The 18,070-nt window shown below is 39.3% G+C and overlaps 1 protein-coding gene across 3 annotated transcripts in view; it reads left to right on the top strand.

Moving 5' to 3' along the window:
- The first annotated feature begins 4,315 nt into the window (after window positions 1-4,315).
- LOC121321720 (SH3 and PX domain-containing protein 2A-like) overlaps window positions 4,316-18,070 on the top strand; it is a 90,516-nt gene continuing 76,761 nt past the window's right edge. For all 3 annotated transcript variants that reach the window (XM_041260803.1, XM_041260804.1, XM_041260802.1), the window contains exons 1-2: window positions 4,316-5,063; window positions 15,746-15,826. In XM_041260803.1, the coding sequence (XP_041116737.1) occupies window positions 4,992-5,063; window positions 15,746-15,826 (153 nt within the window). In that variant the 5' untranslated portion in view covers window positions 4,316-4,991. The remainder of the gene's footprint in view (window positions 5,064-15,745; window positions 15,827-18,070) is intronic.

The following is an 18,070-nucleotide window of genomic DNA, read 5'->3' as shown; positions in this document are numbered from 1 at the left end:
GCTCAAGAACAAAAAGGTGAATGTCCTACATGTCCTATCATGGATTTGAATATTAACAATAAGAAGTAGTTATCATGCCATCAAAAACTTAGAAGTACCTCCAATGTTTTGATTCAAACACATGCTCCCTTGAGAAAGATATGTACAGCATATCAAAACGCTGGACAGCTGTCTCTTTGAGTTAACGTGTGTGTCTCTCTCTCTCTCTCTCTCTCTCTCTCTCTCTCTCTCTCTCTCTCTCTCTCTCTCTCTCTCTCTATATATATATATATATATATATATATATATATATATATATATATATATATATATATATATATATATATGGGTACAGCATTATTTTAAGTATTGTGAAGATGTCCCAGATGTGTTCACTGTCTGCTAGCTAGCTAACTAACTAACCAGCGAATAGAGCTATGTTTTTCTGAAGGGTGTGGACAAAGAGCCCTCCTGCTGAAACTGTGATTCAAAACAGAATCACATGACTCTCAGTCCGATGACCATGTTGCCTATTTTTACACATTTCAAATACATATTTGGCATTTAAAGTCGTGGTGAAACAATAATGCAACATGCATTTTCATTTGCCTGTAAATGTAGACCAACTGCCTGTAAAAAGGGAGCATTGTCATAACCCTATACTGTAGATGTGCCAAACTGTGTTGAATATGAATCTCTTCTGAACAACTAGGAATTTATTTCTACAAATAGCACCCAATATAGAGAGCGGATGTTTTTTGGACTCTGGTCCACAAGCAAGAACGGGAAAACTTGTCTTGCTATGGGGGTAAGGATATACTGCAGTTTATTACCACTGGAATAATCTCTTAACGGGAGCACAGTGTTCACCGTCACAGCTGTAGTTCTGTTAAAACCAAGCCTGACATGTGATGCTTTAATAACTCTCTATTGCAGTGGGTGATGGCACTGGAGTAATTAACATGTCTCTGATGGATGGCCAATGGAAAGAAGGCTCAGAATCAGTTAAATGAAAGGATGTTCTTAATAACTTTAAATCACATTACAACATTTCTATATGCACCCTATTTTGCCTGTTTCAACACTGCAGACCTGTTTACTAATCTAGGAAAGTAAGCTCAGTTCAAAACATAGATCCCCCAGGTATATAGGAAAGATAACTTTACTCAAAACAGCAGACTAGTGAACTATTAAAAAAACTAATATCTATTATTCTTCAGGATAAGACATTAAAACGGTTTTATTACTTATCCTGTTTCAGGGAAATACAGCTAGACTAGTTCTTCACATCTACTCTTAGAACTTTCAGTGCATCGTTTTATGTATATTGATTAGGTTTATCCAAGCATGTATTAAGACATGTATTTATTTATCTGTTTTTAACCTATCTGAATCATAGGCCTTCTCACATCCCACTTCACAGTATGGCGAATTAGAAATGGTAATCCACTAAACCTCAGGTACTCACCCATCCTCTAGTGGCTATACGCATGAATTACATATTATTTGCATGTAACATCAGTCAGAACCAGAAAATCGCTACACAGCGTCAAGCCAAGACAGTTTTTAGAAGATTTTTTCATTGTAACCTATTATATTGGATCTATTTAAGCTAGCCTGAGAATTTCCTTTATAATATAAGAACACCCTCAAAGAATTTTCACATTTCTAGAACAAAATACAACATATACAGGAGGGCAGAAGATAGTTGATTGAATATTAAACCAAACCGCTGCTCTGAGAAGTGACCTCTGCGGAGCTGAGAAGACTTTCTGAACACTTTCTGCTCTCAGTCTCTGGAGTGTTAAGGCTCTTGCTATCCGCTACACCCAACTGGGAGCCAAGGCCTTGGCAGAAACATCTGCTAACTATTACAGCTGTTCTTGTATTAAATGGTCCCAAATCACGAAGCACAGGAAACCAATGGAAACTCAAGAAGTCTATATCTAATTAGAATCAGACTCGTGCTCAAAAAAGAGTAATACTGTTAGCAGCGTAAAAAACTAAAGATGCATTTTGCATGGAAAGCGTTTTATTTGTATCGACTCACCTATCCCGTGGCTCAGCACTTGCATTCGGTCTAATATACTGAAGGACAAACATAGATTTCAGGTTTTCATTATTTAGAGGTTTTCTTTTATAAGTTTGTTGGTGGCTCTGCAGGTAGCACAGTCAGATTTGAAAACTATAACCTGTGTACACAATTCAACACCCCTCTATCTCAGCCACATGGTGCTGTCACCCAGTAACCCTTTCCATGCTGCATAGTCTGATCATTTTTACTTCACCTTTTTCTCCTTATACAAACAGTTTGATTTACAGCAAAGAGTTTTCATTTTTCCACTCATCACAAACTATTATTCAAGCTCCTTTTATTCCTCTCTCTTTACCAACACACACAAAAAAGCATTTTATTGAAATGTAAAATCAGCTGTTAGAGTGTGCTTGTAAACAGTTTCCACGGGGCTGTAGGAGCCACACATATATCTCTCTGACTGCGATTCTTCCGTTTTTAAAACCATTTGGGTTCAACCAGGTGAGTGTCTTATTCAGGAGGACACTGGAATAAAGATTCACCCTGAAAGAAGCTTATCAGGAAGCTCTGTAGGAATTAAGAATCGTGATACAATGTATATTCAAAAATACTTATACAGAAATACTTGGGAATGCTTATTAGTTCCTGCCCAGTATACTTTGAACACGTCAACACTGTGTTTCATAAAGATAATATATCTGCCCCCTGTAATGATAGGCTTAACTGCTGTTTAAATGGCTGTGTATTTTCAAAGGTTACTGAGCAGGATAAGGAGCTTCAAAGACTGACTATAGATATCATTTGGGAGGACTCTAAAAGCAGAAGTGTACGCAGCCCCTATGCTCTGTTGAACAGATTGTATTATTTTTAAGCAGATATGCTTTGGAGGCAGCAATGGGTTAAGTGTACACCTGCGGGATCATCCTGGACATATGACTCTTCAGAGAACTTTTGTCAGTTCAATTTTTTTTTTGAAGCCCGAAGACCTATTTTACACTGCTAGGCCACAAGATGTCACTGTTGAGCTGATTATTTCTAATTTAGACGCGTCACATGTAGTACTGTAATAGACAGACACAGATCATAGTGCATTTTATTTTACCGCACGTTTCTTCAGAAAGGAGTGTTTTGTGACATTTGTAATAATTCACCTCTCTCTTTTGGTTGGCAGGTGCTGAAAAAGGATGTCATTTCCTTCATAGTTTGTCCTGCGTGAGACACAGCTACAGTCGCAAATGGAGCGAAGCAGCAATTCGCCACGTCTTCATTGCAGAAGCTGCTCGCAGATCTATACAATAAGTCGGAGCAGTTGTTCCATGCTGGCTACCTACTGGTTCAGAAAAATCATGATAATGCAAACTGAAACTCTAGTCTCTAAACTGTGTATGGGCTGACGTTTTATGGGTGCATTCAGTCAATGTGTTGTTTCTGCACACATGGGCAGTATAGAAATGGAGTATAGACCCCATGTACACCATTTGTGCAAGGTTTTCAAAAACATTATACTGTAAAAGAAAAGTCTAATAAAATAGCAATAAACTGATTTGGTGAACAAAAAGGAGCACTAAAGACTGAACATTATAACAATATTTAATATCATGTAAATGTTCCCAATATTAAATGTCTTTATTAATGCCTATTATGTGTGTTCTGTATGATCTCTTATTTCTGCAGAGGTTTTTACTTTCCTTGCTGAAATATGAAAACGGGTATGATATAAAGTTCCATCATTTTATAATTAAAATATAATGATATTCTTAATAAAGAATGGTGCTACAGCTATGCCCAATTTTTTTACAGCAAAATTATGAACGGTTTATTTTATTTATCGTTTCCCTAAATTCACTACCTACAGAAGTGGCACTGCTTGGTACTGCCTAACTAGTTACTCGATGCAGTTTTATATATATAAAGAGCTGCTTTCATGGTTTGAATGTCGCCATATAATACAAATAGAACAATAGGCCCAACATGTGCCTCTGCAGTTATATCAATGTGTCAGTATATCTCTAGAATTTGCATATACATACATTCTAATACAGTACATATTATTGTTTAAATGAGTATTGTAAATGTCATGTACGCACAGCTTTTCCTTTGAACTCAACTCTAAGGGGCTATATTGCACTCCCCAAATTCCATAATACACATTAAATACTGCCACAGGATTTAAAAAAAAATAAAAATAATTTGTGGTCCGGCCCTCTTTGGTGTTCTATGGTAGAAGTTTTTTCCTCTCTCGCTGGAAAAGGACAGCCTACTGCTGTAGTCCTTCCTTAAGAGGAGGATATTCCCTTCTCCGGTTAACTGAGCAGAAAGCCCATCCCATTCCCTAATGAAGGCCGTTTGACATCGAGAGCAGCACACCAAGCCCAGCCTCGTTGCCCAAGCTACCGTGTGAAAGCTCTACTCAACACAGACAGCTTAGCTTGCCCGGCTCCAGTGATTGAGATCCGAGATCCGTCCCGCAAATGAAACGCTGCCTCGCTGAACCTACCTGGGAGTGTCCCGGCTTTAATCAGCCACAACGAATCACCTTGTGGGGTGTATGTTGTTGGGAACAAGACAATCTAACAATGCAAAGAATCTGGACATATTGAAGTATAGATAGGGCTCGATAATTACCAATCGAGGACTGACAGAACTTGGAACGGTATGCTTTTAGATAATTAATTATCTGGAAATACAAAATTGCAGCAACAACACCGTTAAAAGTGAATGTAGTTTAAATCTCAATATTCTTTGGATTTTATTGAAAAGGAGACACTTTTGTAGAAAAATAAATACCGGTTCTTTTAAATCGACATAATAAAAAAAAAAAAAAAAAAAAAAAAAAAACCTTAATCAAAAGGTGTTAACGTATTTGCAGGATTGCAATTTATGTTTTGTACTCGAATATACATTTTGAAACAAACAGCCTCATTTGGATATTGTACATTAGTGGTCTGTGGTACATATTTGCAAAGACCAATTGAAAATGCAGTTTCGAAGTGTTTTGGATGCAAAAGTTGTGCATGTGGAGAAGAGGAGAAACCCATCCAAACATTACGTGAGTATTTATTAATATGATTGTATGGTGCAGAATATTATTAAACAAGGCTGCTTTTCATTTTAATTTTTTTTTAAACATCAACATAATAAATTTAATTAACGTGGTAAATATTGAAAACACTACAGTATTTCATTTTTACCGATGTGATGTTTGGTTTTGGAGCCTGTTTTTTTTTTTTTGGGGGGGGGGAGCAAATTATAAACCGAAGGTCGTGCATTGTGTTGTCTTTTAACGTGCAGAAAAATATTCCAGCAACGCGCCAGTGATTTGTTTAATCTAATGCTTACACCGAGGAAGCGCTCCTTTTAACAGCATCCCTTTGTTGTGCTGAATCCCCACGGGAAGCAAGCCTCCGTTCTGAAAAGGTTTCCATGGACTCTGTGTTCTGCTCTTCTCTTCGGCATTGGGTACCTAGGAGGCGGTATAGTCCTGGCAAGCAGCACATTGCAAAGCTGCTCTACTCTAACTGTATCGTCACCGACCATACCATTTATTTCGCTGTGAGCATCATAGTTGAATTTCTCTCGTAATGACAGATTATTGATTAATCTGATAGTAGTCTGTTTAATCGACTGTTTGATGGATGGATTGATCATGCTCTTACAGATTAATATTCACAAGCGACATATGAAACGTTTCCTTTTTTGCAAATTAGGAGCACGCATTTGTTTGATCTATTATCAACCCATTAAGGACACAAATGCAAAAATAATAAAAAAAAGTGTTTGTGTAAACATTTATTTTGCTAATGAAGTATGTTTAGGTGTTAGAGAGTTTGTAACACAGGCGTCTGGGATCACTGCTAGGTCCTGGCCTCTGTAAACATGGAAGGAATGGATGTCTGCTTTTGTTCAGTGATAAGTGTGCCTGCATGTGTGTGGTACTGGGAGATAGGTTTACTGGCCTTGACATGGAATCTTGCGGAGTTTAATATTACATTAACATGAAGCAAGGTTACTTTAAAGAAATGTGAATATATAGGGAGGTGCTCTCTGGGGATCAGGTTCGTTCTGTTGAGGAAGACACCTTTTTCCTGTTGAAAATAAACAAACAAACAACTGAAACAAAAATGTAGCTTGGGGTTGTGAAACATAACGCTGAATGTGTGCCGTGGATAGGGCACCACCCCACTACCATAGCATCTCTTGAGTAACTAGGGATTAATACGCTTTGCATTACTGCCTCAGCATGCTGTTGCTAACAAAACCCTGCACATTATGCAGTACTAGCCAACACTTTCATTGAGAGAAACAAAAGGATGGAAACATGTCGGCTTTTCATGCCTTTTAACCTTGTGGAACATCAGTAGGAATCTGGAATGGAAGGAGGGTGCTTGGGGTGATAGAAGTGGTTTCCAGACAGATGTGCTTCATTAAATCTTCTTTATAGGTTAATTGCTTTATTAAACCTTGAAAGCATTTTAACTTGTCAGCAGTTGATCTCTGACTTTGTGTAAATTAGAAAAAAGGCCACTATTGGAGGAGACACTGTGTACCCATTAAAAAACAACAAAAGCAAACAGGATGCTTCCACTGAGAAGCAGCATCTTGTTTTCAGGGATGTCCTGTTTGAATGCAGTTTATGGGTGCTGGGGACTGAAGATGTTTTATTTATTTTGTTGAGATAGGGAAGTAGCCGATCCTGAATTGGATTTTAATCAGCAGCAGCGCACCTCTTACCAAACGGTGCCCAATAACACCACGCAGGAGTTGTGTTAGTTGAGATTGGCCTTTACTAGCTGGTATCACACACAGCAGACCAGACACCGTTGTGGTTCTGAGATTTGAAGAGATCATGATCTTAGGTGGTCTGGCTGCAGCCTATCCCTTCCTTCATTGCAGAAATGTTAATAGAGGGAGGGGGAGGTGGGAGGGAAGGCTTACTACTCAGAAGAGATAATGGAATCGGCTCCTCATCACACACGCCCAACTGGAATGCTGGTAGAAGTCAAGTCAGATTAAAAGACGGCACTACTTATCAATCTAGTCAGACAATCGGGTATTTGATACATTTAAAATTGATAAATATAAGCTGTAAATATTTAATCTATCAGAATTGCTAAACAACACATTTATATTTGCCGATATACCCTAATAGTCCCATTAAAATTGAGAATTTCTATAGTAAATATGTTATTCACTTGTTGATAAAATTCCCTTCATAAAGACTCTTTCAATGACCATGCTTTCCACCAGCTGGAAGGAAGATCTGCTTGTCAGGCAGGCCTGATAATCCATTTATATGTAACTCCCCCCCATCCCCCCTCCCCCCCATCCATCTCTCTGTGACTCCCTGGGGGAGCTGATATCCCTGAGACACTGGGGGGACCCTGATAAAGAGGCTATCTCTTCCCCTTCATCTCTCTGCCTGTCAGCTGAGAGGAGAGGAGAGGAGAGTAGAGGCTGCAGTGCTCCATACAGCCTGGGAAACTGCTCTTTTTTAAACAGCACAGCTGGAAATGCTTCTCCTTCTTGGATGTAAAGCCACAGTCATCATTTCGATGTTGTAATCATTGTACTGGCACAACCAACTTCCTGACGCACGCTGTAATTATTATTTTATTTTTTTTACCGAAATTGAAAATGCCATTGAAATGGGGAAATGTTTTCTGCACTCAGCAGAAAAATAGAATGAGTGCATGAAAGGGACACTGAAACAAAGTGGGATTTAATACTAATACTAAAATCAACAATGTTACCAGACTGGAAACTCTTTCCTAATTGCTACTGTACATTACAGTTTGTAATCTTGATCTTGTGTTCCTATGCATATTATTTCATCTTAAAACTTTGAAAAGTCTTTTGTCTATGGCGAAAGAGAAAAGGGTGAAATATTTTATACACTAAAACTGAACTCATGTGCCCCACCCAGCAGACATGTCATCACACGGCAAAGCAAGAATACAGGTGGAACTGCTGGAAAGATACAAAGCATCCTTATGGTATGTGCTCATTACAAAGCACAATTCAGTTTTGTTCCATTTTCATTCTACTGTACAGTGCAAGTACAATGCAACGAATACCACAGCCTGTACAGATTTGTAACATTAAAATCTGGTATCTGGCTGTTAAAAAAAGAGGGAGAGCCAAGACTAAGGTTTATTGATATGCCCCTTACCTTCCCCTTTCCAGCAGTGAGATGAGGTCTCTTTAGAAGCCAGTATTTATGGCAAAATTGCAACACAAGCTAGCAATCACTACATCAATCAGCCTCTTCTCAATGTGCCCTATTAGCCTAACAAGGAAAGCCTACCACTGGAGTTTAGTGATGGATGGCAATGGAGAGGTTCCAGGGGTCTGAGGGGAAGCATTGACTGCGTCAGGACTCCAGCAGACTTCAAGCCTAGTGAAGTCATTGTGTTGTGCTTTTAATCTTGCTCTAGTCATCACTGTGAAAACAACACTAGTGCCAGTGGAGGTCTGGCTGAGACTTTTCTTTTGGGAAGAGAGTTTAGTTTAAAAACGTTATAAGACTTAAAATCTGTTTGCTGAAAATCTTGATAGGCTACAAGCATTGTCTGTGAAAATGGGAAGTCCATTCTGTGAATGTTTCAGCATTTACCAGATATTTAATGTTCTGAATACATACAGAACTCTTAAGTTATGAATTTGCCTGAGATTTATTTCCCATGAGAGCCACAACCACAGTTATGCTCTACCAAGCTGCTTTGGCTCCATTGGTATTTAGTGTAACACTATATACTCTATACAGTAGTAATGCAGAATCTAAATGAATAGGTTCTGAGCAGAATTCATTTAAAATACTTGCAGTCAATCAATAGTTTACAATTATCTGAAGAGTCCACTGTTTGTACCTGTAAAGCACTGTAGGAGTTGGTGAAGGTGGGAGGTGAAGAAACAATGAGGCACTGACCCTTTAAAGGTTCAGCGTGATAAAGCAAGCGGGCAATGGAATGCTATTCCTGCTGAATGTACACTTAAATCCCCTTCAGTGAACTTTACTACTTGGGCTACACTTCCTACCTTTTGTGGTGATGGGGTAAGCTTCCTTTGCAGAAAGTGCGCACTAATAGAAGTAGCTGGTGGGGAGGGGAGAAGAACAGTACAGGAAGGCACTGTACGCTCTGAGCTATATTAATTCAGTGCATTGCTTAGCCTGTTCAGCCCTCAGTGCTTCAATACTTCACTTCCAATTCATCTGCTACCTGGATAATATGTGTCAGTTTCCAATTGGAATGTCTCTGAGCCAATAAAAAGAACCAGTCTGATTCAATCAGGCCAAGACACTTCGCAGGCCGGAAACATGCTAATTCAATTGGCCCTGGTCAGTTCTAGTGTGAACACTGCCAGTCATAAGCAATACTGGAAATGCACGGTCTGATAAGCGTTGCTTAAGATAGGAGAATAATTGTGCTGGTGTGATGGCTCAGAGGACTTGAAAGCCACCTCTGCAAGTTGAGCCTTCGCGCTGAACAGGCCAGACAACAGACCTGTGAAAGAAAACCTGTTGACATGAACAGGCAAAATAACCTATAAACATCTGAACATCTGACAGGAGCTAGTTTAACAACTTCAGCTAACAATCCTAAATGAGAGCGCTATTTTATACTGAGCCTGTCACTCAGATGCATCTGGAAAAAGGCGTACAATTAACAGTTACATTGATGGAAATAACATACATGGCCTCTTTTATCATCTCCCTCAGTCCTTTAGACATGAATGCGCATAAACCAGTGGTTGCTTATATTAAAAAACAAAAACAAACAAAAAAAACCCCATTATTTCACAATGTTTCTTTTCAAAATGGCAGCTATATTCTTTAAAAAAAAAACATTTACTGTATTTATTCCACTTTCATTTTTTAAACTCGTGCTTCAGAAATTCCGAACCCTTTTGATGCTGTTCCTCGCCTTCACAAATATGGCAGTTTAGAAAGTCCTAAAATAGAAATCAGCCTTTTGAAACCACAAACTGGGGCCCACCAAGGCTCATTGAAAGACTGTCGAGTCCTGCCTTGCTACAGTCTGGGGACATCGCTGCTCTAAAGCAGGCTCAGAGCTGCAATCGGGCAGTAAGTAAGCGCGTGCTTTCTTTTTTTACAGATGTGCTTTGCCTTGTTGCTCTTTCCACTTTAAGATAACATACCTGTATTTTTGCAGTACACAGGAAGAAAATCCACAGAATTGTGTTGTTTTAAACAAAAGCGGTCTTGTATAGTGTAAGTGCAGATGATGTAATATGTGCAGGTAATTAGAGGAAATTCACTGTAGTTTTACAGGAAGATAAACACCATATCAATCTTTGTTGTCAATCTCAGCAAAGCAATATCATTTTCTGAACACTTACTGTATAGAAGGTAGAGCTGTTGTCAACAGCTGTGGTTGTCTCTGTTGTAACTGTGTGTTAAACCTAAGGTTAATATTTTTCTCCTTTATCTTCATTTAGGTCTGATTTAATCTGTCAAAAACCTGTAACTGATTTGAGAAATATAGCGTTGTCATTGTTGAGTCATTGCAACCTTTCAAAGTTTTTAAAAACACAGCTTATTGTTTCAGTGTTCAGATTATATCCCTACCACGCTTCCAGGTAACAACACATACTGTTTGACATCCCACTCAGTAAGCTGCTGTTGCAATGATGATGTGCAGCACTTCATAGAGGAAGTAGAGATGGATAGTGATGGCTCCTGTTTGTGTGTTATTGTTATATATATATATATATATATATATATATATATATATATATATATATAAGAATAAAGTGTGTATGTGGGAATGGTTACAACTGTGCCAAAAATAAATCTACAAAACACTAGTGCATTACTTCCCAGGAAAAAGTGTGGAATACTTAAATAGCTAAAAACTCTTGAGCAAAAACATCTCTTTCGAAATCCCCCGATGAATTCCAGCTGCTCACAGCTGTAAAACAATAACACACAAACAGGAGCCATCACTATCCATCTCTACTTCCTCTGTGAAGTGCTGCATATCTTTTTTAAAGTAATACCTAACCTTATCAAGGCCAATCATTTGCACCTGGGGCTACATATGAAAATAGCACAATATTTAACAGTAAAACCACCTAGTACAAAAAAATGCTTTGGATTCTGAGAAACATGTGCTAACATATACCATGTGACATCATCTTTCTGACCATGTGCTTGCATACTTCACTGTCATTCAATGGAAACATATCATTCTTTAAAAAGTACATAAAAAGCGAAAGCCCCCCCAAAAAACGATTTACATAAAACTCAAAAATAGCTTAAAATTAACCCCGAAAAATGAAATTAATTAAACCCTGAAATTAATTTCCCCTACCTACCTGGGTTTATTATGTTCAGGTGGCTGGGGTTGATTAGTTGATTAGGTTAATTAACGATCAATCAGCGCCCAGCCACCTGACATAAAAGGAAGCCTCTGCTTCTCATTTAGGAGGTGGGAGTTGAGGAAGCAAGTTGGTGTTGGTGTTGGTGTTGGTGTTGGTGTTGGTGTTGGTGTTGGTGTTGGTGTTGGTGTTGGTGTTGGTGTTGGTGTTGGTGTGGGTGTGGGTGTGGGTGTGGGTGTATTTTGAATCCATTTTGAAGGCATTGCCCAGCCTGGAAACCTTATTTTTTTTTTGTAAGTTTTGTTTTTGCTTTATTTTTGTCTAAAGATCTTTGTTTTGCCCGTGTGCACTTTATTTTTGTGTTTTTTTTATAATAAAATTAGGATTTTTTGAACTGCAGTCTGTCTCTGGGCCTCTTTCCACTCGCCAGCCTGCCACACCTAATTATAAAGTAAATTTACCGTGTAACACCACAGAAGAATAGTAGCTATATCATGGTATGTTAGAGGCTAATCTTACCTGAGACAAGTTGCTGTGGTGATGAGTAACGCTGTGGTAAGTCAATGCAATATCTGAAACGACCATGCTGTCTACCTGCTTTTTGTTTTTTTCACAATTGTTTTTTCCAGTCACTGGATTTCTGATCCTGAAAAGCCTGTTTGATGGTCAGAGTGGTTTTACTGTATAAAGGTTATGTATTTAATCCCATGCAGATCAATGTAAGGTAATGCATCAAGAGATGATTAATAACACAAGCAATGCAAATATAAATGTTATGATTAAATACCATTACAAAACTCAAATGTTTTTGTTTTTACTCTGACTCTTAATCGCAAAACTTTACTCATTTACGACTAAAATGCTGGGCGAAATTTGGCAAGGAAGCGACATTTGCCATGACATCACCATATTTACTAGGATTTTCAAGTTCAAGGTAAAGGATCCTCAGACCTAAAATCCCCATGAGTTCTGAATCACACATCAGCTTAGTACTGTATTGGATTGTTTACATCACGTGGATGTGTTATTGTCCCCAGCCTTATTCAAAATCTAGACACAAAGTAGAATGTACAGATCAGTATTATACAGTACATTTCTAATAAGATAGTGGAAATCCTTTAAGCAACCAATGTACGTCAAAGAAAATATTAAAGGAAGGTTGGCGTTTCTTATGCGTTTCATTTAAACCCAGACATTAGGGTGTCCAGGCTTGTTAATTCCTGCCACCTGGATACAGAGGCCAGTTCTCGGACTGTCCAGATCAAACCATTGTAGCCTGCGGTTGTTTCTAAACATCTGACTAGTACTGTAAATGTCTGTACAGTAGGTAGAAAGAGACATGCAAATAAGATGGTTTACTGCTGCATACTTTACATATACAGTACAGATGTACTCGTTTTTCCCTCTTCCCCGTCTTTGGACTAAGTTCTAGTTTAGCAGGTGGGAAAAGTATAGCCTCACCCACAGGTTCACAGGGGGGTCAGCCACCTTCCTTATTGACCCCAGACCAGTGCTCAAAGTTGGAAACTCTCCAGATTCTCCCTGCCAGCTCATATATGCTGCTGGGTTCAGGCCCAGGGGACCATTACACTTTATCAGAAAGTCTTCACGTTGGGCCACTGCTCCAGTTTTTCACAAAATGTTCTTGACAAATTACTTCGAGGGCATTTACTTATTCTGCCAGCGTAGACAGTATTCACGCAGCAAAGGAAAAGAAAATGCAGTCATCTCACGAGCAATGTAATAGAGACACGGTGCCTTTAAAAACAACTTTCCACGACGCTGCTAATGATCTGTAATTAAACCGACGATCTCCAGGGAATTCATACAAAGCTGTGAGCTGTATTGAGGAGGGGGGGTGATATCCCAACATGCCATGCAGGTCGACAGCCTTTTATATCTCATGTTTTGGAATCAACAAGCAACACACCAAGATCCATTACCTGATCTCTAAACACAACCTTTGCTCCATGTCCCTTTAGAAACATACATATCTAAGTTCATTTTCAGGTCTGGTCAACATGTGTTTGAAATGTTCCCCAGTAAGTAGTATTCTGGAAGGACAGTTCCTAGTAGGTTGGGCTCAGTTATTAAGAATCTCTGTCTTTGAGATGACTGCCTCAGCTTGTGTGTATTGAAGAGCATACAATAGGTCAAAGACAATGCATTAATCATAGATGGTTGCTGGTTGTGATTGACAGCATACCCTCCAGTCCAGCACATACCTTAGGATTTAGGAACACAGCTTGAGGTATTATGGGGTGGAGATGAGTCTCCCTGATTGTGTTAGTCATTGAGTTACCATTCATTATGTGTGGGCATGTATGTGCAATTTTAGAATACTACCGCTTCCTCACGCCCATTATGTCCAGTTTACAGGGGTTCTGTTTGCAGGCCTTTTTTAAACCCACACACACAGAACCTCATCTTTAACATCGTATCAGCAGGACTGAGGACTGGACCCCCACACTTTGTATTTCAGTGTTGATAGATTTATATCCTAAACAGGATGTGAACCTGTGACCTTCACATCCTGAGGAAGGCATGCTAGCCTTTGAAGCTCAGACACGTTTTGAGTCCGAGTAGCTGAAGCCGTCAGAACATATTTGGGTCTTGAAGTGGTTAACAGGGCCGCAGTAGCAGGAGATTACATTGACAACAAATTACCCTATGGAAGTGGGCCAGAAATAGCTGGACTCTCTCCAGTGGAAACACCCAGCTGACAATAGGCTTTGTCCTATCAGCTCCTTTATTGGGAGTCCTTGCTTTGGTAGGTAACCTTTTAATTTAAAACAACAAATTTTTTGACCTGCTCACCCCTCGTTGCTGCTGTGTGAGCCAGTGTGAGCCATCACTGAGTTTTAGGGCAGAGCCATTTAGTCAGCGGAAATAATTATTATAATTGTTTTTTTTTTTAAACATGACACTGCTAGACTACGTTTTTCTTACACCTCTCTCTCTCAATTCGCATAACAGTACACTGTTATTTCTTTATAAACTATTAAAGCAACAGCCCCTGACAGCGGACATTTCTGGAGTGACATTCTCTTGGCTCTGCCATCAAGGTTGTTTGGCTCCTGAGTCCCTACCTCTCATTCAAAGCAATGCATCCCTGTATTCAGAACACACAACGAACAGAAAAGGAACTATAGTACCTGTAAATATTGGTCTTGTTTATGAAGTCTGCATTTACAGCACTGGAGGTCTGCACTCTATTATAATGGCTCTCAGTTCCTTGGTGTGACACACTATAGGTTGTATGTTTCAGATGACATATGATTAATACACCATACTCTTCAGCTCTACTTGTACACAAGGGATAGATATACAGAATAAGACAGCATAGACTGTTTAATGAAATAAACCATTTTCCAGTATTGTATTGTTAGTTACAGAGTTATGAACACAGCCGGTAACTGCAAATGCATTTACCATTGTGATGGCAGGGATGAGGCAATCAAAAAGAAAATGTATGCAGATGTGACAGGAAGGGAAAACAATGTAGCCTTGAAGCAGGAAGAGAGGGTCTGTATTGTCATGTGACAGGAAGATAGATTGTGCAGGTTTTACTACAGACTTGTTACGCAGCCATGGTGTCACAGGGAACAATGCTTTAAAGACTGTGATCTATTAAAGCTTGCTTTGATTAATCATTTGTAGTTCATTCTCGTGGTTCAAGACATTCTGGTTTTTCTTGAAATGGTAAAAAAAGTTTCAGTTCCTCTTGGAAACTTGCATCTTCGCCCCGCTTCCTCCGAATGCAGCATATGGGACCTGAGTGCTCCCCTGTGTGCTTGTCTGTCTGTGCTTCAGGGAGGTATAGGTGTGAGTTACAAGGTGCACCCATTAGCCTGAGTGTTCATCTGTACTTCCAATCTGGACAGCTGGCTCCATTTCCTAAAAAAAACCCTAAATACTGTGTTCTGCTTTTCTTTTGTTTAATGCTTTTTCTATGGGGTTGTATAACTTGAAAGATCCTGACTTCCCTGGAGAGTTCATACCTTTCAATGTACACATGTTCTGCTGTTTGAATGGCTTTCATAACCAGGGCACTAACAGAATGGTCTTTAGATTACTGTAAGGGGTTGTAAATGTATCGCAAAAAACGGACTTGCACAACACAAAAAGAATATGTTCAGAGCATGCTCAAACAGTTAATATGGACGCCATGCTCTGTAGTCAAGGCTGCTTTAGGCATCAGTGTGCTCAAGAATAATAAGCGTGATTCTCAATTGTTCATTATGCATTGCTTTTCACTGCTGAATCTTGTATGTGGAAGTGCTGAAGCTAAATTCCAAAAACAGGGCAAATTTCCAAAAAAGGGGCTATTGATCCCAACTGTACAATGTGGTGTACAGTGTATAATGGTGTTCCCTTTGCTTTCTTTGGCAGGTCTACGTCATCAATGTGACATATTCAGATTCAACCTCCCATGCCATCTACAGGAGATATAGCACATTTTTTGACCTCCAGGTAATATCTCTTTAGTGTCTGTCTGTCTGTATTGTATTGCATCTATTTAAATGGATGCTTACATTTTAATTGTATTTGGTGTCTGGACCTACAGTGCATTTAAATGGGCTCATGTATTATAAAATGTGGAAGGGATCCTCTGCTTGTGTTACTGCAGTAGGAATGCTTAAAAATACAATTCTTTAAGAAATCCAAATGAACAAAGGAACCTTTGCTGAATATATACCTGGCCCTTTTCTTGCACTCTTTCCCTTGATGGAGGGCATGTGTGTGTGTGTGTGTGTGTGTGAGAGAACGGGTTTGTGAGTGACAGCGAGGGGCTGGGATCTCCCGGCCATTCTGGTAAATGTGAACCGTTCTCATCGAGGGAGAGCATATCAATGGCGTCAGTGTGCTCGGCAGGAAATTATGTTTCAATCGGGGAAAGTGAATTCTGAAAGCTCCCATTGATAACCAAGGAGGCCCGGCTACAGTAGAAGAGTCCCACTCCGTAACTGATTATTCCCAAAGTCAAAGTGGGATGAGCATATGAAAGACGTAGAACTGGGGAAGGGAAGCTTCCTCTGTGCTGTGCTGGGTTTCCCCTGAATTTCATTTTTAGCAGGAATTAGTCAGAGTGGGCTATAGAAGGAGCATTTAAACTACCTTTTAAAATACCTTAATTGTAATGCATTTTGAAACATTAAGTGTCCTCCTGATGTATTAGTGGAGACTTCACATTACAATGTGTTTCCACGTTATATTGAAAAATAAACACACAGGTAGACACCGGCACAAATGAATAACTGTGCCAAACTGACACACACATACGTAAGATGTCTACCCTTGTGTTTGTGTAACCTCCTTTGTTTCTATCATTTTTTAAACAAAAAAATAAATACTAAGTAGTATTAAGAAGGATCTGATTGATGACTAAGGGTCACACCAGAAACGACACAGATCAGTTTTTTTTTTTTTTTTTTTTTTTTTTTAAAAGATACTGAAACCTGTAAGGCTCTGAAGTTGAAATATTTCCTCAATTTAAAAATATAAATTGTGTTTGTTAATCAGTTAGTTAGATATAGCCTTTTAATATCCTGAGACCAATTCAGCTTTTTAATTGAGGGGCACATCCTCCAGTCTAAAGCATGCCTTACTGGGGTAGCCGGATTTGACTGGTAATGGAGAGAAATAGAGCCAGTTATTAATGACAACCAACCCCCAGAATATTATAGTTTTCAATCTTAATTGATTTTCTAACAAGGTTGCTTAAAACAGCCCTATTTATTTTAAAGAAGACGCTATTGATTTTGGAAATTCTGTGGTGTTTAACATCCTTGAGAGTTCAGTCCCCCACACTTGCATGTCTAGAGATGTTCATTTGGTTCCTGGAAATCACATCTTCCAGCAGTACAGGATTACTGTACTCTGTTCATGCTCTGCCTAACCTTCATGTGCACAGAAGCGAAGCCCCAAGAAGAGAGGTGCATTCGAATGTGAAATTATAGAGCTTCTCATGTTCCAGAGCAGGGAAGCATGAAGTGTGTGCGTCTGTTTTTGTAAATGTGTGTTTGTGCTGACTATAGGCCAGCTATGTGTGCTAGATGATGTAAGTGTTTTAAATATGAACAATTTAGTTAGGGATTAGCTCGTGGGATTGGCTAACTTTGCACAACACGTGTTCTTGTCACACTTGGAATGCATTTGTGTACGTGTGCATTTAGACTAGCTGTAACATGACATGAGTTGGCCTTGTTATTGGAGTTGAAGACTGGGAGCCAGGAGATGCTAAAAATCTCAGCTGGGCTGCAGATTTACTTTGTGATTCTCTGTGGTTAGTCACTTGACCGCTTTGTCCCAATAAAACAGGACCTCCAGAAAACTGGAAAGGTGGGAATGTCACTGACATGCTATCCGTAGTAAATATAGCCTAGTATAAAGATACACTGTTTACATACCATTACAAGTTGGCCTACATGCCCAGGAAATGTTTCCGTTCTTTATATGGCGAAGCTGCTGGTGACTGGATGAGGTCAGCTGAGGTGGAATGGTTGACCACAGTCCTGGTTATGCTGTACAGCTTCTCTTAATTAGAGACCTGCAGGGTTAAGGAATCTCAATGGAATCTGTGAGTCCCTTTCCAGTCTGGAGGGAACATTGACAGTATTTTTAAAATCATGTGCTGGTGAGGGTACTTAAACAGGATCATGCTTTGGCATAACTCATATTTGCGGGACCTGCTATATATAGCCCATGCTGCCCTCA

The sequence above is a fragment of the Polyodon spathula genome, chromosome 10 (assembly GCF_017654505.1).
Source record: "Polyodon spathula isolate WHYD16114869_AA chromosome 10, ASM1765450v1, whole genome shotgun sequence".
NCBI lineage: Eukaryota > Metazoa > Chordata > Actinopteri > Acipenseriformes > Polyodontidae > Polyodon > Polyodon spathula.
This window is presented reverse-complemented; position numbering and strand designations above follow the sequence as displayed.